The following is a 23875-nucleotide window of genomic DNA, read 5'->3' as shown; positions in this document are numbered from 1 at the left end:
AGAAATGGACCGGTTGAAGTAAAACATTTGTTAAATAAATCAACAGTTGGTGGCCTGAATACCTCAGCTTTTCATCAGATTAAAAAAAAACGGTACGGGATATAAAGTATCTGTGGATCAGTCCAGTCATTAGCCATTATTAACTGATATTTCATCTGCTGGTCCCTTTTACACAGGAAAATATGTTATGTACACTGTGATAAAAAAAATTGCTCATCATTGAACTTATTTTAAATTATTCATTTATTTGTTTCTTTATGTTTACATCTCACGGTTTTTCCTGTGTTTTGCTTGTTTTTAGCTCACCAAATAATTAGCTTGCGTTGCGAATTCAAAATCTCCTTTTACCCTCCAAGCATTCTGAAACTCTGCAAGAAAACCATCTTACATAACTCCTGATGTCACAACCAAAGGTCATTAACAGCTTTTGATATTTGTCCATACATACCCTCGTTGCATGTTCCCAGCCCTTTTCCTTTTTCATCTTTCCATTCACACATAACCTAAAAAGTTACAAGTTATATTTTGAGAAAAGAAACAATAAAATCAATGAAAATAAGTATTTTCTTGCAAGTTTTATTGTTGTTTAAAAATCTGTCTCTTTGTTGTTCATCCTGAAAAAGTTTGTGATGTAAGGATGATGGAATCAAGAGCCAGAGAGTATAAGGTAAGAACTGAAGTAGCTTTCAGACTTTGAAAATTTTAGTAATGTGTGAATAAAGTATTCCAAAGACTGAATTGCTTGGGTCAACCATATAAAATCTGCAATGGATTTGGAGGGAGAAGTGAAGTAAATCAATGTTCTCTTGACAACTGCAGTGGAAGGTTCAGTGTTAGTAATGTGTGCCAGTGATGTATGTAAAATGTGGAATGCTGAGTTACAAGCTGACATCCACATTAGTGTGGGACGTCTAGTGAAATGATCAAGAGATTTTTCACTCTCAGATAAAGTCAGAAGTCCAAACTTCTAATACCTGCTGAAGCAACACCCAGTAGTTCATAATCCATAACATTTCTCCCAAATCAGGTCACAGTGACTGAGGACAGCATTGCATGAGAGACAGGATACACTCTAGGTTGTCTAGCATGTGAGACAAACCAATCATGCACAGTCAGAACTTAAGAAGAACATGCAAACTCCACAGTGAAAGGCCCAGCTTTGTGAGATATTAGCAGCACCTTTGTTGATTTTGTTACTAAACCTATCAAATTTCTCCACCAAGCCCTATCCTTTACGTCATTGTACTAACAATAGTAACTCGATGACTTTTCAGCTTTGACCAGCCCCTTTTGGAAAATTAGAGAGTTACATAAGAACTTCACATCAGAGGCTCACACTAGGTCCAAGCTGCCATATTTGATGCCTGAGAGTAAACATGCTTGAGGCTGAAGAGCACATAAGGCAGTCTTTTAAAGAAGAAGAGAAAAGAAGCACTTCAAGGGACAGGAAATGAGCTGTTCTGGATGGCCTCTGTGCTTCACTGCCTGTGCTGCTTGCTGCATATCACTTGGCAGCAGACTTTTCCGAACATTTGCAGTGTAAGCGCCTGTTGAGTCTTTAGTGTCACAATCATTTAAATTATGTTGTTTATAGTTTTGTATCTGGCACTAAGAAAAAAATCAGCTTGTGAAGATGAGTTTTTATTTGCTTAGATGTTAAGAAATATCCAAACAGACATTTCCTATGAAGTCATTTTCTTAACACGAGTGATAACACATTGTAAGGGACTAAAGACTCCCACACATGTACTTATCTGTGTATGAGTGAGTGCATGTGAATACTCTCCCCTAACACACTCCACATGTAATTCAACCCTCCAGCTGCCAGCATCTGTTTTGGAGGTTTTGTAACTCTGTACTCACCCTGTGCTTGTTTTCCTCCTCCCTGGTCCAATGACACCCAGGCTTGTTTCACGTCAACAACAACTGGGAGAACTATGCAGATCTTTCACAGTCTGGTGGAAATTTGATCTTTTTAACATTTGCTGAAGAAATTATAGAGAACAAGAAAAGTTTAATCCAGACTGTTTGATCCATTTCTCTTTTTCTAATAAGCAGACTATTCCAGTGATGTCAGCATGACTGTGCCAAAGACTCATAAATGCGTAAAAGACTTGGCAGCGATATTGTCAGGCCTTGGAGTGGAGTTGAGGAGTTATGGGCTGAGTAAAACTGCTAAGATCACCATTGATTCAGGATGTACAGCATTTATCCTCTGGATGACAGGAAAATGAGGCTGCAGTCAGGGTCTGGAGAGGAAGAGATGATTTGTGTCCGTGGAGTCGTGGAGTGAATTAAAATCTAGTTTTAGTGTCAAATTGGAGTGAAGTAACATCAACTACAATTATATTTTAGTAATTCTGATTCTTAAGTCTGATGAAAACTTTGAATTTGTTTACAAATTAGCTATTGTGCGCTTTTGTCATCTCTGAGAGTAAAACATCATAAATCTAAAAATATGAGTTAGAGTGAGAGGACTTATGTCTTCACTCTTGGACATAGCTTGGACATGGTTGTCCGTCCCACATGTGTTTATTCCATCTGGCCTGGCTCTCTCATATCTGAGCGGTGATGTCATGAATGAGAGGTTCACACTCTAGGTCAAAGTTAGACTTCTGGGAGACTTTGGAGAATAGATATGTGTGGGCTGGATGGGACATATTACACATAAACACCTCATGGTTCAAATTACTGTCTCCTTGTAAAACCATGACAACAAACTCACTGTGATGCTTACTGAAAGTGAGATGTACAAAATAAATGCAGAGTTTATCACCCATGTGGAAACTATGACAGAGAGTGGCTCCTGAATCTGTGAAGATGTAATGAGAATCCAAAGCAGCCATCTTAAACAGAGATTAACTTCCTACATTTGAAAACAAATGGTGTGCTGCATTTCAAACAGATGCACTAATTGACTCCACATTACGGTCCTATAGTTGCTTTCCATATGGGAATTTCACTGTAAGGGGTGTGAGGAATCAAGCTCATGCTAATGTCTCACAATCAAAGCAGGACTCTAGTGTATTTAAATGTTTGTGGGTGTAGAGTCGTTAACTGCGCAGCTCCTACACTCCTTTTCAGGCTTTTCAAAGTCAAAACTGCTGAGCTGAACTCAAACACTAGCTTGAGTGGAGGTTGGATGCAAATTGAAGCTTAAGATAACGAAAGAAAATGGACTCAATGAGTCAAGAAAACAAAAAATCGTCAGACCACTAAAACACCACAAAGTTCAGTCCGACACAGGCACGGTTAGTGTGACATTAACTCAGGATGGGAGGCAATTTTCCATCAGAGATTTTTACCCAGCCTGTCGGGAGCCTTTTGTGTACAAATCACATAAATGCCCTTTTAAAGGACTCCTGACTCTGCTCTCTTAAGCTTTACTCACAGATATATTTATGCCTCAACTGAAAACCACATTAAAAGTGCTGGGGCAAAGAGACCTTACATAACAAGTAAAACCTCCCTTTTTGATTGATTAAAAAGTCTAAACCTGCTTGTCATCAGCTGCTCAAGTTGCTGTTTTTAAGAAACCCTTCAGCGGAGAGAAATGTTACTCCCTCGTATAGATGAGGAAGAGAGTTTCACAACTTTCCAACTGCTCTATACAGCATATACTATGTGACTGCTCAGGAAACAGCATGTGCTATGCTTACATGCAGCTGTCAGCAGATTAAAGTTTCATGGCTTAACATGATGGAAAAAGAATGAACTGTAAAAATGACTTGGTATTGGAGTTGGTCAAAAGCAAGCAATAAACAGATTGAATTATGACAAAAACATGGCATCGACAGCTGCATGACACAGGCTTGATACATGGATACTATCCCTGAACATTTTTACTGTTTCTTTGCCTCATGTATAAAGTTTATCATTTCACTTTTCCACCTTCACTGACCTGAAAACATTGTAATACATAAATATCAGATTTCTTTCCAACACAGCTAAGATCTTTTTACATCAGTGTGCCTGCTTCTGATGTCCATACTGACATTGTTTACAGCACATTCCTGAAACAAGATTGGTGTATTACAAACAGAAACCAGAACACTTCCCTTGCTGAAAATTAGAAGCTGGAGACAGTTAAATCATTTTGCTTCAAATACCAGTTATTCCCTCAGTTCTGCTTGAACTATAATAACTTCAAGGGTAGCTATGGGTACAGAATGAGGTACTTTTATAGGTACCGACCAAATTCTATCAAAAGTACCAGGTACTAGTTCGTGTAAAACCAAAAGGTACCATGTTTAGGTACCTAAATGCTCCTTTGTGACTATGACGGAGTGGAAGAGTAGGTGACCTTTCGTGCTGGACATGAACCCAGTATTGAAAGGTTATATATTGAAGAATAAATGTGTTAAATTGAAAAATAGAATTTTATCATTGAACAAATTGATATATTTTTACCCCATAAAAACAAAAAGTAACAAAACTTGGTGCCATTAAGTACTGTTGCCGATTGCCAGGTACCGGGCATCGGTAACATGTCATTTCAAATGGCCCTTTATCAAGGGCCAGCAGTGGTTTAATACTTTACAGGTGAAACACAGACAGCACTTCTAAAGACTGATGGATAGTCAGTCTTTCATTAAAATATTTGAATGCCAAAATGTTGCTGGCTATTTCAACACTGCTCACTTTCAGTTGACATCCCTGTGATGCAATGTGTCCAATGTGTCAGCATTTTTTAGCCCATTCACTGTGTAGTAGTCACATGTCAGGTGACACAGAATTCAGTTTAACTGAAATTACTGGACTTGGAAACAGGTCATATTAGATTGCTTGCAAGCTTTGTTTTCATCAAGGTGCTTAAGGCCAGTGCGAAAACTTTATATGACTCTTATCTTTTTGTTGGTCTATCTTCAGACTCAAGTAGGGTGGACACTCAGGACCATGTGATAGGGTAGCTGGCTGGAGCACAGCATGGATCCGTGGAAGGTGGCAGGGTTTTTGAAGGTTGTGGTGGCCTCTAAGGACCATGCTTGGATATGTAACTTATTAGTAAGGCCTTAGGGTTCAATTGGGATGAGAGTTTTCCTCCCTGAGTGTGTATCATTTTCACTGGAACACAAGTATGTCCTGTTATTTCAAATATATGTTTTAAAATCCTAAATAGTAAAGTATAGCCACATCATGGTAAAAATGATTTGCTAAATGCACTCATAATTTTTTTTTATTTCACAAGTGTTTGACTCTGTTTGGTGAATGACTTTGTGCATGAATCAAACCTCTTCCTCACTGTGATTCACACAGAATATCTCTCAATGGAAGACACACATTTAGAAAATATCTGAAATGTCCCGTCTTATGTCACTTCTGGTCACCAACCAAAGGGAGGGCCCGAGTCTGGTGGTTTGGCTGAAGGACCCATACTCTGCTGCCAAGCTGGTCCCACAGGCACTCAGACTGCCCCAGAAACATGAGCAAACCGTTTCTCACCAGCTGACTAACGCACTAACTTCACACTATTTGACCAATCTGTCTGTCATTGTGGTGGATTTTCATTTGTGTTGTGAATAATAAGGGATCAGTAGATTTATAGTAACAGCTGTGTTCTCCTCCCAAAAAATTTATGAACTGTTTTTTCCCCCTTTTTTTTTTCAGACAACAAAACAGCTGTAAGGGTTTAACATGAGACTCGTCCATAAGCATTCACAGAGACCATGAACTACTTGAAAAACAGACTTTCTGAAATGACTGACCTCCTTACTGAGAGGGTGTATACTTTTTACATCCAGTCACGTTAAGATACACAAACATGGTGTCATTTTCCTCTAAAATGTAGTAAATGGACATAGTTAGGTGGATTATTAGAACAACGGCAGAAGACACTGAAAGGGTGTGGCATTTATATGTGATCTAGCTTATTTGGGTAAATATTTACTCGTGGTTTCCCATTCAGAATGCATCATGGGAGGAAATAGAATAAAGGCACTGACTGAGCTGCTCAACTGGTTGCTGCAGGTGACTGTTCAATAATAAGTCTGGTCCTGCTCATGGCTTAGGCTTGAAGATTGAAAAGAAGTTTTTTTTTTTCCTGACATTGTTGCTGTGTGTTAATTTATGTATAAAAGTCATTTAAAAACACTATAGAGCAACAAACTCAAGCACCACAGAAGCGGCCTACCTTTTTGTTAGCTTGGTCAGCTGGTACGACAAGATCATTTACATAAGAGGACTTACTAAGGTTACAATGAGAGGTGCTGGTTGTGTTTAACGAGGCAGATACTTAAGAAACATGAACATATGGGTGAAAATGAAATGCTCTCCCTTCCTAATGCAATCTCTTATTACTAAACCGCTCCACTTTTTCTAAATGATGCATCATGCAGGCCCACCATTATCATGCATAGTGTCTGTGACACAGCAAAGTCCAGCTCATGGGACAAAAACATTAACTGCTGATCATAGATATCTCAAAAACACCTTACAAGAGAGGTGACAAGAGGAGCCTCTGTAGCTTAGATCTCCTGTCAGATAGTAAGCAGCCAAATACTGTAGGCTAACATAGAAGGCCACATCATCATATACACTCACTGGCCACTTTATTGGGTACACCTTGCTAGTCCCGGGTTGGACCCCCTTTTGCCTTCAGAATTGCCTCAGTCCTTCATGGCATAGATACAACAAGGTACTGGAAACACTCCTCGGAGAGTTTGGTCCATATTGACATGATAGCATCACACAGTTGCTGCAGATTTGTCGGCTGAACATCCATGATGAGAATCTCCCGTTTCACCACATCCCAAAGGTGCTCTATTGGACTGAGATCTGGGGACTGTGGAGGCTATTTGAGTACAGTGAACTCATTGTCATGTTCAAGAAACCAGTCTGAGCGGCGCATTATCCCGGAAGTATCTATCAGAAGATGGGTACACTGTGGTCACAAAGGGATGGACATGGTCAGCAACAATACTCAAGTGGGCTGTGGTGTTAAAACGATGCTCAATTGGTTCTAAATGGCCCAAAGTGTACCAAGAAAATATCCCCCACATCATTACACCACCAGCACCAGCTTGAACAGTTGATTCGAGGCAGGATGGGTCCATGTTTTCCACGCCAAATTCTAACCCTACCATCTGAATGTCGCAGCAGAAATCTAGACTTATCAGACCAGGCAATGTTTTTCCAATCTTCTGTTGTCCAGTTTTGGTAAGCCTGTGTGAATTGTAGCCTCAGTTTCTTGTTCTTGGCTGACAGGAGGGTCACCCGGTGTGGTCTTCTACTGCTGCAGTTCCTGAAATACTCAGACCAGCCCGTCTGGCACCAAGAACCATGCCACGTTCAAAGTCACTTAAATTACCTTTCTTCCCCATTCTGATGCTCAGTTTGAAGTGCAGCAGGTCATCTTGACCATGTCTACATGCCTAAATGCACTGAGTTGCGGACATATGATTGGCTGATTTGAGATTAACAAGCAGTTGGACTGGTGTCTCTTTCTCAGCAGTGTCACTGTTGAAAAAAAAAAAAGAAAATGAAAATCATTAATGAAATCTACGACTCTCAGTGGAGTGCCAAAATGCAGTAAAAAATTAAATAGGCAGTTTGCCGAATGGGGGTGGTTGCTGTCTTGGGTTTTGCAACACGTTCCACCCATTGTATTTCATTTCTGTGGCGTAAAACTCACAAACAACCTGTCTTAATTTATTTGCCCCTCCAGCCATGACACTCATATTTCTCAACAAGTTTGAACACTTCTTTATCTTCTGCTGTGAAATTAAAAAAACACAAACAAACATGATGGTCTTTGCTGAAGTGACAGCTCACCTTTTTGTTCCCAGGAATCATGAGCTGTATAAGAAAGTCCTGACAAGTGTCTGCACGCAGGAGTATGTCAGAAGGAGAAGGATGTGCTACAACTCTGAGAGCATTATGGGAACAATGGGGAGGTGTGAAGAAATAAGGGACCCATGTCTCATCAACAGCTTCTTGTTGGAGTGGAATTTTATGCCACAGTAGCACATGAGGTCTCCAGACAAATGCTGTTGAGTCATCAAAAAGTGACAAAGAAGGCCATGGATTCCCTTAATGCAGTCATCCTGAGATTATGATGAATAAAAGTTACATTTGTATAATATTAAGTGTGTGTTTTCTTTATGCTTTATGCTGTGTCTCAGTTTACATTCACTGAGCACATGGTCAACATTAAGTCCTAGTTTGTCCCTCCCATTTGAATGCATGGTGTGCAGAGGGATGCTCTTTATAAAAGAGGTCAATACTTAGTTAATTCAAAGATGGGGGTTGAACTGTTTCCACTGGATGAAGAATAATATGGCTTTCAGGTCACTGATTCAATCTTGGTCTTAGTCGGATGAGCCTTTTCTTTCACTCTATGTGCTCTTACATTTCTGACTGTTGCCTTATGGGACATATTTGCTTCCTACTCATGATTTATTATCTTGGAAACAAAGAGGCCAACCACATGGCCAACATCGCTCTGTCAATATCACACTCTTTGGCTAACAAAATACTCCCACCACAAGCATTCAGAAAGCTCTCTGAGAAAACAAATACTTCATGTGATGCCTCAGTCCCACGTGCACCAGGTTTATGTCACATTTTGCTCCACCTGTGTTGATCGTCTTTCTCTGTATTCACTGCTGTGATTATAGCCCTCAGGGTAAAATGTGCATTTTGTTTTCCACGCACTGACACACCTTCTGATACACAGAAACCCAACCTGCCTGTTTTTGATAAGCTTGCCAGTGGGCATACAGCAGGTATAGCTGTCACCTGACACTTCAGGTCGAACATTTACATAACTCATTTTGAAAGAGGGAAACCCTATAGTCCCACCACGAGAAGAAGCTGATATTGTTTACAAGTATACGAGGAGTATACAATAAGTTCAAGGAATCTCAAGACAATTTTATCAAAAGACACTGAAGCTCTATTAAAGGTGTAAACCTTTGCAATAACTGCAGTTATTGATAATGGAGCAGTCTTGGGCATTCAGAAATGTCTTCTCTAAAGTTTCAATTCAGCCACCAGGCAGCCAAACTAACTATCCCCAGCGGACTAAACCTGGGAGTCCTTCTACTGAAAGCAACAAAAAAAGCCTCGTAAGCCTTCAAAAAGAAAAATGAATCACCTTCATTCTTGTCCTGTGTACTTAAAAAAATAAGATTGATACACATCCAAGGACAGCAGAAAAGCTAGATAGACAAATATCTAATGGTTCAATTCGACTGTTTATAGAATTAAAATCCACCTTTATTTTAACCTATAAAATTTACCAGCATGTGTAAAACTTTTACATTTTTTTTAATAAAAAAAAAAAACTCAAGACAAACATCCCTCTCTTTTGCTCCAGCACTTTAAGTAAAGTTACCCACTGACCTATATTAGTTTTGCACTGGGCGTTTTCTTCAGGTAACCTGAAATGGTCCCTTTGTGAACAAGTCTCATTTTGTAAAAGTGCACTTTTATGGGCAATGCAGCCAGAGTTTCAAGGGTGGTTTCATGGTGGAAAAAAAGGCTTGATTTATCAGAGAAACCCAGATAGCCTGAGCCTTTCACAGCCGCTTATACACACAGACTTTCTTCAGTCTCAAGCAAAAACACACACCACCAGTGTGTGGGTTGAAATAACATTTCCATTGCTTTTTTTTCTCTGAGAGAGAACAGTATACTATTTAAGGTTCGACATTGAAGGCTCCAAAATATCCTTAATGGTGCAGTGGTTGATCTAGATTAAGCCTTGGTTTTGGAATATACACAGCCTGTGGTTTTGGTTGATGTGATTCATACTGACTGAAATATGAACCTGGGGATACAAACCAAAGACTCTTGCTCTCTTGCACGCCTCCTATTGAATGAAAATGAGCTTGAATTCAGAAATAACACCTATCATCATATGGTGAGGGGAGAAAAAACAAAGAAGAAAAAAGTTTGTTCTTTTCTTTCCCACAACTCTCACGGGTAAAGTACATTTTTAAGCCCACAATAGCAAATTATCGGCACAACAGTTCCAATAAAACACAATGCATTGCTGTCACCAAACTCCAGGGAAGAGATGACACATCCATTCATCTGTGAGACAGAATAAAAAGCTGAGCTGAGAGAGTTTAAGAATAAAGATGGTACCAAACAGAGGACGCACATATTTCTCTGAAACTTAGATGCTGACTCATGATGAGTGGTCTTTTTTCATTTGCAGTCAGTCAAATTCCATTCAACGGGTGAAACTTAGTCAATAAAGTTCAGTCTGTTACGTAGTATTTGGATTGAGTGTGAATCACCAAAGACTTAATAAACACTATGTCAAAGGAAGTTACAGATTTAACTTAAAATATGCTGTTTGGGTACATGTAGGAATAATTGTGTTATATTTCTACAACTGCAAACAACCTAATTGACGAAACAACGATAAGGTTGAGGTGGGCACTTTTTTCCCCATCTTTTTGAAGTGTTATGATAACTGAATAAAGATGTCTTCATCTTAGTTTAACCTGACTTTAGTTCTGTTTTGACACAATAAGAGATAGACTTGAGACAATTAGTACAAATGCAGTACAAAGAAATAGCATTGTGATTTATGTCATACAAATCTAAGTCTGAAATCTTCCCCTGAGAAAGTATTATATGAGTGTTGTATCACTGTGCAACTGTAACACCACTGAAGCTGTACCTGAAGCCTCTATGTGCAGTAAGTCTGGAGAAAATGGTGTGCCATCAGGCATTACCATCAGGATTTTTTTGCTCCTGTGTTTGTCTGTAGATCCTACATGTAACCATGGCTGCATTGTTTACAGGTGAAATCAGCTGTCAATGCATGTCAATGCTAACTGGTGCAAGGCCTGATGTTTTCCCACATGGCGAGGAGAAGAAGATGAGGATGATGCGCTGGTACTCGTGTGAGCAAAGTAGTGACAAAATTGTGCTGTCCCCCCATCCATCCGTCCATCATTATTGGGGACGTAAGATCTATCTCCAATAAGATGGACAAGCTGGCCATGCTAACCCAGCAACAGAAGGAACACTAGAGGCAGAGTAGCATCATGCTATTTACAGACCTGGCTAATGAAGCTAACACCAGACACCAACGCAACATTGGAAGAACTTCACCTGCAGTGAGCAGACAGGATACAGGAGACAGAGACTCAACAGACTGCTGAAGAAGCTCAGTCCTGGATCCTGTGGAGGTGGAGGCTGGCTGACTGGAGAATGATGGACAAGCTGTTATCATGTATTTTGTTACAGACCTTTTTGCACTTTCTTCATACATTATTACTTTTGTTTTCTTGATTGCTGCTGTGACTCCTGATTTCCCCCTCAGGGATACATTAAGTATTTAAGGAAATTTAAGGAGGCTGGTGGTCCTTTTCAGGAATACTGTAGGTCATCAGTGCATCAAATACAGTACAGCAGCAAAGATTGAGGCTGAGTGGAAGAAGAGTAAAAAATGTCAAAGCTAAAGTAAGGAGCAGATTCTGGTTTCTGCTTAGTAATAAAGTAGAGAAGTGTTTGCTTTTTTGCCTAGTACGGGTTTTTATAAAAGTGCTGAGTCACAGTCCTTATGCTTTCAATGACCCAGACATAATTTCCTACTTGTCCTTGTAAATGCCATGAAATCTTCTCGTAGACGTCAGGAATACTTTGTGAACTCTTAAACGGGTTTTAAAGACTGCTCTGTTACCATGATTTAATGTCAGAAAAAAGTTTGAGGAGCTGAAGGAAAAAGAGAAGAACCGTCTCTGAGGAAGTTTGTCATTGCTACACTGAGATATTAAAGACACATCTAATGGCTAGCTTCTACAACAGTGGTGTGTAGCAGAGGCTAAATGAGAGTAAGCACTAACTTAATAAAGGTATTGACTGACAAGCAGGAGTGTATGCTAGCTACTGTTTTCTCATCCAACTTAACACCCAGTTACACAGACAGGGCCTCTCAGTGGTGTGTCCACAACCTAATCTCCAGCAATCAGGCACACAAAAACAAAGCAAACAGAGCTGGCTGGGCAGACAGGAGGATTGTCTGGGTGGTCCCATTTCAAACTGACAGCCCATTGAGCAAACAGGATTTGTGTGCTGGATGTGTTTTTGACCATAACTGTAGACTCAGGTGTTAGAACTGCTGCAAAATTGCAATTAGAGTTTGTATGTTGTTTTTGGTAAGCGGATATTGTAACTGAAGCCCTTGGGCGATAGCACCACCAATATTTATCCAAAATAGATCCATTGCACCTGCCTTGCTGGAATTATCTGTGAAAGCAGGAGCTTCAGTGATAAAAAAAAGTTTCTGTTTTGAATTTGATAAATTTGTACTTATTTTGAAGCAGAAGCTTGGCTTAACTCTTGGCAGGCTGCCTAAGCAAGAAGTTTTACTTCTTGCTGTGAATCTACCAATGAACTCCAAACTCCAAAAAAGCACTCCAAACTTCCCCCATTGCAAACAAAATGACTATACTTTTGAATCCATCTTGTTTACAAATGAATAAGTTTCCAACCTTTTTAATGTCAGGGTTTATTCAGGACTTTGACATATCTCACAAACAGCCATTGCTTTGTTGCATCAACAGACAGCATGTCACATGTCACAGAAATTTGATTTAACATTGTTAAAAAGGAGAAACATATGAGTTCTGAGCAAGTTATAAATAAAGTCACTGTGAAAAGGATTACTGGGGAATATGTGATTATAAAATGGAAGTATAGAAGGGAGGCCTTGTCCTCTTCTGCCAATGTGTCATGTGCTTAGGTCTTGCTAAAGCAATTCATTTCTATAGCATAAGAGGACAAACAGCCTTAGACTTAGAGGTTATAGCTCAAGAAAATGTCTCAAAATTTCCAACATTTTGTCAAAGCAGTTAATATGTCATTGATTGACTTACTTGGTCAAGTTTCAAATATTGCTTGAACTACTTAGTGGGAGCTCAGTGGACGGCTGGGGGACAAGACAGGATATTTGACCCCTGCTGGTCTTTCAGGCTGAATGTGCTGATTAACCGCCTGCAGTCCAACAGGTGGCGGAAGACAACAGTCTTTAAATAGACATGGCAGAGTTATATTAGGGATCATTTATTCATAGTTAGCACTTAGAGCAGGTAGTAAGATGGTCTGGGGTCACTGGGATTCACAAGTGATGGGGGAAGCCTTGTGGCATTGATGTTAGACACATTCTCTGTTACATCTGTGGAGGGAGGGTCTAACTTGAAACACTCCTGTACTCTCATCTAGCTGGAAGTCTGATGTTAGAGTCAGATTATTTTTACTTCACAAGAACAAGAGGACTGTTGTTAGTCACATCAACTCTTTTCACATATCAGAATGTTTTAGTTTCATTTAGATAGTAGAGGGCTTCTCTAACTCAAAAAAAGGGAAAAAAATCTCTATTTCCTCCTAACTAAGCTTTGGATTCAGAGGCCTATTTGATATTATTAATAATTGTACAGAATTTATGTTCAGACATTTTTTTTAGATAAACTGTTTTTTTTCTTATTCTACTGTGCCTAACAAAGACAAATCAAGACTCCTGCTGCCCCCTACTGGACAAAAGCCAGAACTCACACTATGATAAATAGTAACTATCACACTAAGTGCTAATCTTGTTTATATGTTTGAGCACACCAGAGGAGCGATTGTTTGTTCATGCTGTCATTTTCAAGGCTCATCTAAAATCATAATATTTTTTATTAAATGATAAGTGTGATTCTCAGAACTGTTGTACCTCCCCTTCAACTTGTTTTCAGTGGGTTAATAGATGTTATCAAACTGATAAACTCAGAAGTTTCAGTTCAGTCAGTACATGACAAACAGTTTTCTTTCCAGGCCTTAAGTCATGACACACTGATCAAACCAAATGCAAAAAACTATCTATCTATCTATTATCTACTATCTATTTATCAGCAGTCTAAGTTTCCCTTGTTCAAAAACTCTGTTTTCCAGTCCAGTTTAAATTAACACATTCACACACACACAGATGTAACTGTAAATGACTTCTCAAACGATATATTATTACATGTAGCTCATCAAAAATGTTGCTTGATCTTTAAAGAAGTCAAGGAAACCAGTTGACACTATCCCATCCCAATCATGTGCCCCTTTGTATAGTGTACAACTTATACATGTTTTTTTTTTTAGTTCAGTTCAAGGGTGTTCTTGTTTTTTTGCATTTATTAGGGAGTGAAACCAAAGAGAGACATGAAACTTCAGTGGTTGCAGATTAGTGAAAGATATACTGCAGAGATCAAGGCATAGAGCTCTACCTGTGCTTACTGTCAAAACGTTTATAGCATCTGCACACGAGATGCACACTTAAACTGCATGCCTGTGCAAACCTGAGGTAAATATTCATGTTATTTGTACATTTTGCTCAAAACAGGTGTGAAAATCCCCCATTAACCACAACAGTTTAGCTGCTGACTTGAAGAAGTAAAAAACAAGTCAAACGTTATATTATCTGCTTTAATCTGCTGGTCAAACCCAAGTGACGCGCTTGGCCCGACGTTTTCAAGATGAAACACAAGACAAAAAAAGAAAAACCTCTTGTCAACAGTTTCTTTTTTTTCATACAGATTGCTCAAGATAGATAGCATCTTTGTTTTCCTATACTTCCTCACTGATGTTTGGCTATTACACAAGTACCTCCACCAGATCAAGTAAGAGCAACACCTTTCACGAGCCCATCATTCTCTGCAACCTTTGAGAGCATCAGGACAAGAGGGATAAAGCTCCAAAACACTGTTTTGACTGAAGTTATGGCCATTCGAGAAGAAAGAGAAAATCTGGTAAATGATGTTGATCTTTTATTTGTATTATCTCAAAGTTTCACCTGTGGGTTGAGTTTTCATTCAGACTGGTATTTAAGTCCATACTGAGCTACAGCAAATGGTATAAGCTCTGTGCATAGAAAGGTACAAAATTTCATTTGTGCTCTTGCTTAACAGTTGCATTATTTTCAGAGCATTTAAGAGCAAAAAGTCATAAAGTGCTTCATAGGAACCTTAGATCAGATGATTTAGCTAAGAGGACAAACTGAACATGATGAAGCAGCATTTTGCCATCACCCTGCCTTACACAGGAACTTCAACCTTTTAAATCTAGATCAGTGCATTTTTCAGGTGCTCTTAGCTGAACCCAATCAGGCTCTTTGCTGAAGAATTGATTTGTTCTTACTGCGGGGATGGGTAAAAAAATATATTTGATTTTTTATCTCTTTAGATATTTTAGCTCATCAATCATTATAAAATGATTGTATTCTATTTGGTAAGAATGTTTGTTCTTTGTACATTACCTATATTTAAATGTGTACTGTTTGAGCTCTGTACTTGATGCCCTCAGACATTTCTTCTGATGCTCCTTTTTTTTAAATTTATTTATTTTTTTACCTAGTCTACCAACAGTGCAGATTTTTGGTCCAACCTTTAAACTGGAGATGATGACCTATTTGATATAAAATTAAGAAAGGAAGTGAGCCTTGTGCTGCTAGTGGAATTCAGATGTTGAGGCACTACTGAACTAGACAATTTCTACCCAAGGTGTTAAATCACCAGATTTACAAAAACACCACAAAGACACCATAAGGATTGATAACACTGTCAGTGTAGTTCACCCACCTCACCTCCATGCAGCCAATCAAAATTCATCATCCAGTGAAACCATGCAATAAAAAGTCTCAGGTTGGGCAGAATGTGGCCATGACACTTTTTGGTGGGACTCCTTCTCTTTCAAAGAGGTGTATGTAACACCCAGTGCCAAATGAAGGTAGTGCAAAATGTAAAGGTTAAACTAAGCTCTGCAACACTCTCAGTCTTATCCTGGTACCTCCTCTAATGCAACATGAAATTATGTTTCTTGTCCTTTGTAGGAGGAAGGATTAGATGCAGATTACTTTCGTTCCCTTCTCAACTTCACATTCCCTGAATATGAGGACGACACATCTCCCCCCTGCAATGAAACTGTGCCTGGATTTAACAGCCTGGGCCTGACCATCACCTACATTGTAGTGTTTGTCCTCAGCTTTGTGGGCAATGGTGTCGTGGTCTATGTGGTTTGCTACATGAAGAAAAGCAGAGCAAGCACAGATACCTACTTGATGCATCTGGCGATTGCAGATCTCCTCTTCACTCTGACCCTCCCATCCTGGGCTACTGATGCCCATACTGGCTGGATCTTTGGCACGTTCTTATGCAAACTCCTGTCAGGCTTTCAGGAGGCCTCTGTGTATAGTGGTGTCTTCCTGTTGGCATGCATTAGTGTGGACCGCCACTTTGCCATCGTGAGAGCTACACGCACAATGTCTTCCTATCAGATAATGGTGAAGGTGGTTTGCAGTGTGGTGTGGTTGCTGGCTGGATTGCTTTCCCTGCCTGTGGTGATACAACGGGAGAGCTTGTACTCCCCAGAACATCAGCAGTATATCTGCTATGAAAACCTAACAGGAGAGAGCAGTGACAAGTGGCGTGTTGGCATTCGAGTGGTGCGCCATACAGTGGGATTTTTCCTGCCATTAGTGGTGATGGCCTTCTGCTATGGCTGGACTATGCTGACACTGTGCCACACCCGAAATCAACAAAAGCACAAAGCCATGCGTGTCATCCTGGCAGTAGTGTTTGCATTTGTTCTGTGCTGGCTGCCCTACAACATCACCGTACTGATTGACACGCTCATAAAAGGCAAAACGCTGGAAGTGAAGGCATGTGAAACTCGCTACAGAGTGGAGGTCGTTCTCAATGTGACCAGAGTGTTGGCTTTCATGCACTGTGCAGTGAATCCGGTGCTGTACGCCTTCATTGGAGAAAAATTCCGAAACGAGCTGCTCTCTGCTCTTTACAAACACGGCCTCATCAGCAAGAGGCTGCAGATGGCTTACAGAAAGAGCTCAGTCAACAGTGCAGGGAGTGTCAGATCTAGAAACACCTCTGCTACCAACTTCTAAATTACTGAAGATGAAGTTTTCACTTGCAGTCTTAAAGCAGAGTGCATTTTACCTCTTCACTTAAATTGGTTAAAAGACCAAAGTACTTAAGAGTGGGCTTCTACAGACCCAACAAAGAGGTGGTTGAATACATTTGTATTTTGTGGGAAAAGAAACAAAAGCAGAGCAAAGAAGTGGATGATTGAAAGATTGAGTAGTTCTGTCAATCCAAAATCCAAAATGACTTAAACTTTTCTGTTCCCTAGCAATTCCTTGCAGAGAACATTTTTATACCAACTGTTTCAAGACTTTATGCTAAGTTTAGCTAACTAACAGTGTTTAAAACACTCAGACACTGTATGTGTAACACAAACAGATGCAATGTTCACCCTGGCTCGCTTTTGACTTCTCCTCTGCCAGACCCCTGGAAAACTTGCCAGTGTTGGCAAATGATGTTTTTATTGTGCAGTTAATGTTCTGTTAGGTGTCGCTAATCTGTCAAAAAAACAAAACAAAAAAAAATAAAAATATGCTATTGTATTGTGAATCAATCGCATTAGTGCTTTTAAAAGACGTATAACCATGTAACCCCATTTACATTGTAACTTTTGTAGGATGTTTTGTCTTTCTTTTGAGAGGGAAACATAGTCATTTGGCAATCATAACTGTTTCGTAAACATGAAATAATCAACCCAATGAACTTGCATTTTGATCAGAGGAAGTTTTTCTTTGTCCTCACATTACATGAGACTGAAAACGCAGACAATTGACGCAAAAAGGTAATCTTCACAGGAAGAAGTTATGAAATCTGATAGCTGTTTTTAAAAACAAGGTGGTTTTGAATAACCACTGCAGGATGTCAGCCAGCTGTTGGCTTGATAAAACTTTTTCTAACTAATGCAAACATCCCCTCTTATTTGCTACGAATGAATCATTCTCCTTTGTTACTAATGTAGAAGAAAAAAAAAAAAAAAACAGTATACACAGGCATGGCACCTGTGCATGTGCTTATACCTCTGGCTTTATGGAATGGGAAGATGTACCTTCATAAGAAAGTTTGTGGCAGCAATGATTGCAAAACACAGATGAGAAGTTTGTACATTGTGTGATGTGAATTCTATTAGAAAAAAACTGATATGTTTGAGTTATTGCTTGTTGTTTTCTGTCTCATTTAGATCATTCCATGAAGCAAAGTTTAAGAATAGAAAAAAAAAAGAAAAAGGAAAAAAAAAAAAAAAAAAATCTTATTATTTCTTGCTAACAGGTGGTTTGCTTTTATTATCATGTCAATTTTTTGTTACAAGTTCATTAACATCTTTTTTTTGTTAATCAAAACTTTCACATCATGTGTTTTGAATTTAGTTTTTAATTGACAAAAAATAAAATTTCAAACTCTGGATCATGTGTGGCTGTCTTGTTTTATAATGTATCTAACTGGATTATGTACCAGTTAATCCATGCAAACATGACCCCCTCTAGGGGAACAATGTGTTACAAGTGTAAAAGTTTTAATTTATCTACTGCTCCTATAGTTGCATCACTGCTTTTATACCCAGTAACAGTTATTCAAAGAACACAATAATAAAAAGAGTCTGGGATTGCTAATCAGACTGACTGGGTCTAACAAATTGGAGCAGACACACAGTTCTGTACTTATCTGGTTGGTCTTTTTTGTGTGTTTCAGTGAGTTGAAATGATGACCTCAAGGTTGAGCTATGTGTAATCTGACTAAAAATAAGGAAATAAAAATAGGAGGTTTGGTATGTAGTAAACAACTAATATTTTGACCTAGTTTTTATTATTATATCTTTAAATTATTGCTTTTGGTTTCTGCAGCTTGCAATAATTCTTTTTCACTTTCACGAGTTCTTACTTTTTCTTTTTTTCCTATCTGTCTTTGTTGAGGCAACTCTTAGAATGTGGGTAATAACAGCCTGTTTTTCGGCCAAGACTTCAGGAAAATAAACTCAATGAAAAATGAAAATAGATATATCTCTTCACATAGTCATACTAATTTGTTGTTCATGGTCTCTGTATTTTCTTTTTTTTTTTCTTTCTTTTTTTCCTTTTTTTTGAGGGGTCATATTGAGCCTTCAATATTAATTTCAGTCAATACATGTCCTCACATGGGCTTTAAGTATGATTTATAAATTGATGAGATCCTGACTGGTGCCCTCCTTTTAGCTGTGCAACTCATCTACCATCTAAACTCATCTATAATCTAAATTAATTCGTCTTTGAATAAAAATAGAGATTTCTGAGATGGCAATGTTTCCATTTATCATAATTACTATCTTTTTTATTCCCACTGATATCTAGCTCCAACGATTCAAGAGTGTTTTCTGGGGTGGGCGTGGTCAAGCCTTGACGTAGATGAATGTCATGTAACCATAGAAACAGCATAGTCACAGCTCGTCTGTAGCCGTACCAAAGCTAACTGCATGAACAAAAACTGCTTTTACTGACCAAATAATTAACATTTTAAACCTCTGAGTTGCAACGCTTACATCCGGACCCGTAAGGTAACACTGATGCATGATGAATGTTGACATTCCTGTGCTTATTTTAAGGTTGTATTCTTGGAGCAAGAGTGTAGCTTTAGCAGTTAGAGAAGTATCTTTTCACTGGACTAAACACTTCCGTTGTATTTTCAAAATAAATGTAAATTTTGTCATGGAAATTTTTCTTTGAAAATTATTTTAGTTTTGTTATAATGTATTCTATCTTTTTTTTTTTTTAAACAACATTGTTTATGTTGAAAATGGGAAGTGCTAATACATTTTTTAAAGCAACAGTTTATATATTTTCTTGTAAGCGGGGAACAAGGCTACTCCCAAAAGAGACAAAATATATTAGAAAAAAACAAGATCAAATTTTAAAACTTAGCATAAAGAATAAAAATGAATTATAGTCAACAGAAGACAAACTATACAGAGAATGTGTGCTTATAATTTAAATGAATAATGTTGCAAACTACAAAACATATTTTTAATTCCTAATTATGTATTATAATAAAGAAAAAAAAAACTACCTTTTTCACTTGGCTTAGATAGTGCCTGAGGGTTGGCACTTAAATTAATGGAACTTAATAATTGTGAATTTTTTTTTCACAAACAGCATGGATTCATATGTAAAATGGAATACATTGGCTTTTAAAGTGTTTTTTTTTTTTTTGGTTAACTATACACTTACAAAACCTAATAACACATGTAATTTTCAAACTAGAACTGCACTTTATCAATACCGAAAGTGCAAACTGAATAATCTATACTGACAATTAAATAAATACCACATTTTAAGTTTAATTTATAATAGGTTATGAAGATCGTTCAAAAACGAGCATTTGGGGCTTTTATTTTGAAAGGCCCACAAAGACACCAGAAAACGTTATGCAGTAAGCAACAACACCTTTACATGTTATCTTTAGCAACGTTGTTGTTACCAGGTTTTTTAGATGTGCAAGTTGAATTCGAACTTAAATTTTGTCCTTAGAAGAGAAACATGCTTTCTCATTGGCAAACGATGAAGTGGCTTGTTAAATTATTTCTTAGTAACTAATTTATGCTCGCCGGTTTGTTTGCTGGAGATGTTTAATTGTTAACTTCTGAGTTTGCATCGACGTGTGAACGAATAGTTTCATTGTTTTCCCTCCTGCTGGGTCTTAGGAAATCTAAGAATATGTCGAATGATCTTGCTGGAGTATGGGAGGTTGCCCTCAGTGATGGAGTCCACAGGATAGAGTTTGAACATGGCACGACCACCGGGAAGAGGGTCATCCTCGTGGATGGAAAGGTATACAGCACAATAAATGTCGTTCAGCACAGAAAGGCTATGAATTACAGTCCCACTTTGACATACGTTTATGTGTTATTTGATCTGCTACAGGAGGTTCTGAGACGTGACTGGATGTTTAAACTCGTCGGGAAAGAAACTTTTAATGTGGGAAAATCAGACACCAAAGCAACTATCAACATTGATGCCGTCAGTGGATTTGCATACGAGTACACCCTGGAGATAAACGGGAAAAGCTTGAAGAAGTACATGGAGAACAGGTCAAAGGTCACTAGCACCTGGGTGCTCAACTTGGATGGCATTGACTGCAGGGTGGTCCTGGGTGAGCCTTGATATCCTTTTGTGATCTTGTACATCACTGAGTCATTTACTTTGATAGCTGTCATATCATACAGCTGAGCCAAATAATGTATTCACAGCAGTCACAACCTGATACTTTTGTTTGAGGGATATCTGCCCCTTCAGAATCACCTACAACTATTATGCTGACACTAAGCCCTTAACCGCTTTAAGCACCGCGCCATCTTCAGCCACCTCTATTATCTCTGCAAGTTAATCCTTCTGGTAATCAACTGCTTACACTTGATCAGGTGGCACACTACCTGCAGCCATGTGCAATACATAAGCTTTACTGCTCATAAATGTACAATACTTATTTACTAATTTTTATCTGTGATATGTTTTATTGTATCTCTTCAAGCTTGGATCTCTGAGTGTGACTTGAAATAGCTATTTAAATGGATTAAGCTCCCTAGTCTGTGATCCTCTGGTCATCCGTTGTTGATGACATGGTTCTTTATCCAAACAAAGCAATTTAAGCATGATCTAGGCTATAAATCTATCTTTCATTACAAAATATACATTACCTACCTTTTTTATAGCATTGTCTATGGCACAATAAAGATTAAGCATTCTTACCAGTTTGTTAGACATTCAAAGTACCTTTCAGCCATTTGATTGTTAAAATGTATATTAAAAAGACTGAAGATAGAAGAATGGAAAATGTATTCTAAGCAGCCAAATGTTTAGAAAAATAATAGAAATTAGTAAATGACTGCATTTTTACACAACTTTAAATAAAATCTTTAAAAAATAAAATAACAGTACAGCTTTTTTGGCTACTCAGACAAAAGTTTAACCCACTAAGAGGTTCACAGATGTCCTTACTTTACAATAGAAAAACAAGAACTCAGACTCATGACAATCTTTAGTATTTTTTTGTCCTTTTGAGATGTATTAACTGATTTTTAATAAGATAATGGTGACTAAATATCACACTGACTGTGTTTATTTTATTATTATTATTGTTTATTATAGTGCAATTTTAATCAAAATGAGCCTTCTTCAGAATCTCCCATCTTTCATGAGCTTAATAAATTCATTGATTTTTGTTGTACATTTAAAATGTGCCATTAATTTAATTTAACTTTAGTGTCTTCACCTTTGAGGTTAAAAAACATCTCTCTTAAGACTAATTTGTTATTCCCACCTCAACAGACTTGGTTGTCTTCTGTTCCTGCCACAACACCTGACAACTACATTTGTCATTTTTACCAAACTTAAACAAGCTTGAATACAACAACTCAGCTTATTCAAATCAGGATTTTGAGATATTTTCTTTTCTCCGATTTTGTGATTATCAAGCTGAGCCTCCAAATGATTTCAGTTACTAGTCACACACCAGTCAGGCAGGACATTGTTCGTGTTTTTGTGCTGAAAATGATCAGAGTACCTCAAACATTCAATAAAGACATAAATAACAGCAGTGAGAAAAAAAACAGACTTGAACAGGTGATTAGGAAATGTTAACTGTGAATACTTATGTGACCTTACAGTTCATTTATTCTGTGTCTGCTTTCTTCCTATCAGAGAAAGACACCATGGATGTCTGGTGCAATGGACAAAACATTGAAACTGCAGTAAGTATAACAAAAAATTCTTAACATATTATTTTGCAATTTTTAAGTGAGCTGGTCAGAGTCAGATATCTTCCCTTAGCAAACAGCTTTTGTAGCATGTGCTACAGGATCAAAATTTTGTCATGCAGTGTTTAGAGGTCTCTATGCAACTGCACCATCATCAGCAAACTTGTCAAATTTAGGCTTTATGTTCTGTAACAATCAAACAGAGTAATTGCTGTTGTGTTATCAACACCAAAAGTCCCATGAGCCTTTGCATGGACGTCGAGTTACTTCACAGCTAGCAGCATGGCACTGACTTATTAATGTTTTCATCAACTCTTGTATCTTCAGGGAGAGTTTGTAGAAGATGGTACAGAAACACATTTCACACTCGGAGACCACAACTGCTGTGTGAAGGCTGTGAGCAGCGGGAAGAGACGAGACGGGATCATTCACACACTGCTGGTGGACGGCACAGAGATAGCAGAGTGCACAGAGTGACTGTGTTTGTTTGTGTATGTGTGTGTATGTCTGTGTTTATGTGTGTCTTCGTTTGTATGAAAGCAGAGTTCAGATTGTAATTTGTAACTCTAAGTGTCTGTGAAACAGAGGGAGGGATTAAAGCAGAACTTTATCATTTGAAGCAGTCAGGGTCGTGGATGAGCTAAGATATGCTCCTGGATTGGATGACTGTCACCCATATATTTGTACTGTTGAGGTAAAAAAATAAAGAAAAACTTGAAAACACTTGCAGTCATGGCTGGAAGATGCAGACATACATGTGATTCACTGTCTTAAAAGACATCGCACAAACAATCTGAATCTATTGACAGTCTGTTTCATTTATTTCTCACCATTTCAATTCTGACCATTAGGGGCCTGATGTGCCATATTTCTCTAACTTTCTCTGACTAGGCCTAGAGCTGTTTGATCTGATCACTAACATGACCAATGGTTCAAGATGTACTGTACCTGTCATCTTATTGTTGAAATCAGTTTTATAAACACCTGATCCTGTAGTCCTCAGACTCTACCTGTTCCCCTTACACCCATTCTTGTGTTATCAAACACAACAAAGTAGGATTGCATTCTGAAGAACAATATATGCTGAGGAGTAATAATTGTTACGTGTTTTGTTGATGTGTTAAATCCTGTTTGTATGTTTGTTCACGTATTCATATTCCAGAATAATGCTATTAGCTCTTAGCAGACTGCTGTACATGTGTTTCAGATATCCTAAGGGGCATTGGACTAATTAAAGGCAGTAATAATTACTCTGACAATCATAATGTGACATAAGCTAAAGTAATAATCATGTAGA

General features: G+C 38.3%; 2 protein-coding genes across 2 annotated transcripts; both read left to right on the top strand.

The window, feature by feature from the left end:
- The first annotated feature begins 14625 nt into the window (after positions 1 to 14625).
- cxcr2 (chemokine (C-X-C motif) receptor 2) lies at positions 14626 to 16882 on the top strand. The gene is made up of 2 exons (XM_074695436.1): positions 14626 to 14732; positions 15812 to 16882. The coding sequence occupies exons 1-2, from the start codon at positions 14703 to 14705 to the stop codon at positions 16880 to 16882; spliced, it is 1101 nt and encodes a 366-aa protein (XP_074551537.1). The 5' UTR covers positions 14626 to 14702.
- A 2362-nt stretch (positions 16883 to 19244) lies between these two features.
- On the top strand, positions 19245 to 23591 carry faima (Fas apoptotic inhibitory molecule a). The gene is made up of 5 exons (XM_074695070.1): positions 19245 to 19383; positions 20527 to 20653; positions 20747 to 20975; positions 22523 to 22572; positions 22906 to 23591. Exons 2-5 carry the CDS (start codon positions 20540 to 20542, stop codon positions 23053 to 23055), a joined length of 543 nt encoding a protein of 180 aa, XP_074551171.1. The 5' UTR covers positions 19245 to 19383; positions 20527 to 20539; the 3' UTR covers positions 23056 to 23591.
- The last annotated feature ends 284 nt before the right edge of the window (positions 23592 to 23875 follow it).

Source organism: Halichoeres trimaculatus, unplaced genomic scaffold (genome assembly GCF_033239565.1).
Source record: "Halichoeres trimaculatus isolate MK-OKI-2021-1 unplaced genomic scaffold, fHalTri1.1 fHalTri1_scaffold_19, whole genome shotgun sequence".
Classification (NCBI taxonomy): Eukaryota; Metazoa; Chordata; class Actinopteri; order Labriformes; family Labridae; genus Halichoeres; species Halichoeres trimaculatus.
Note: the sequence above shows the minus strand (reverse complement) of the source record. Positions and strands in the feature narration are given on the sequence as shown.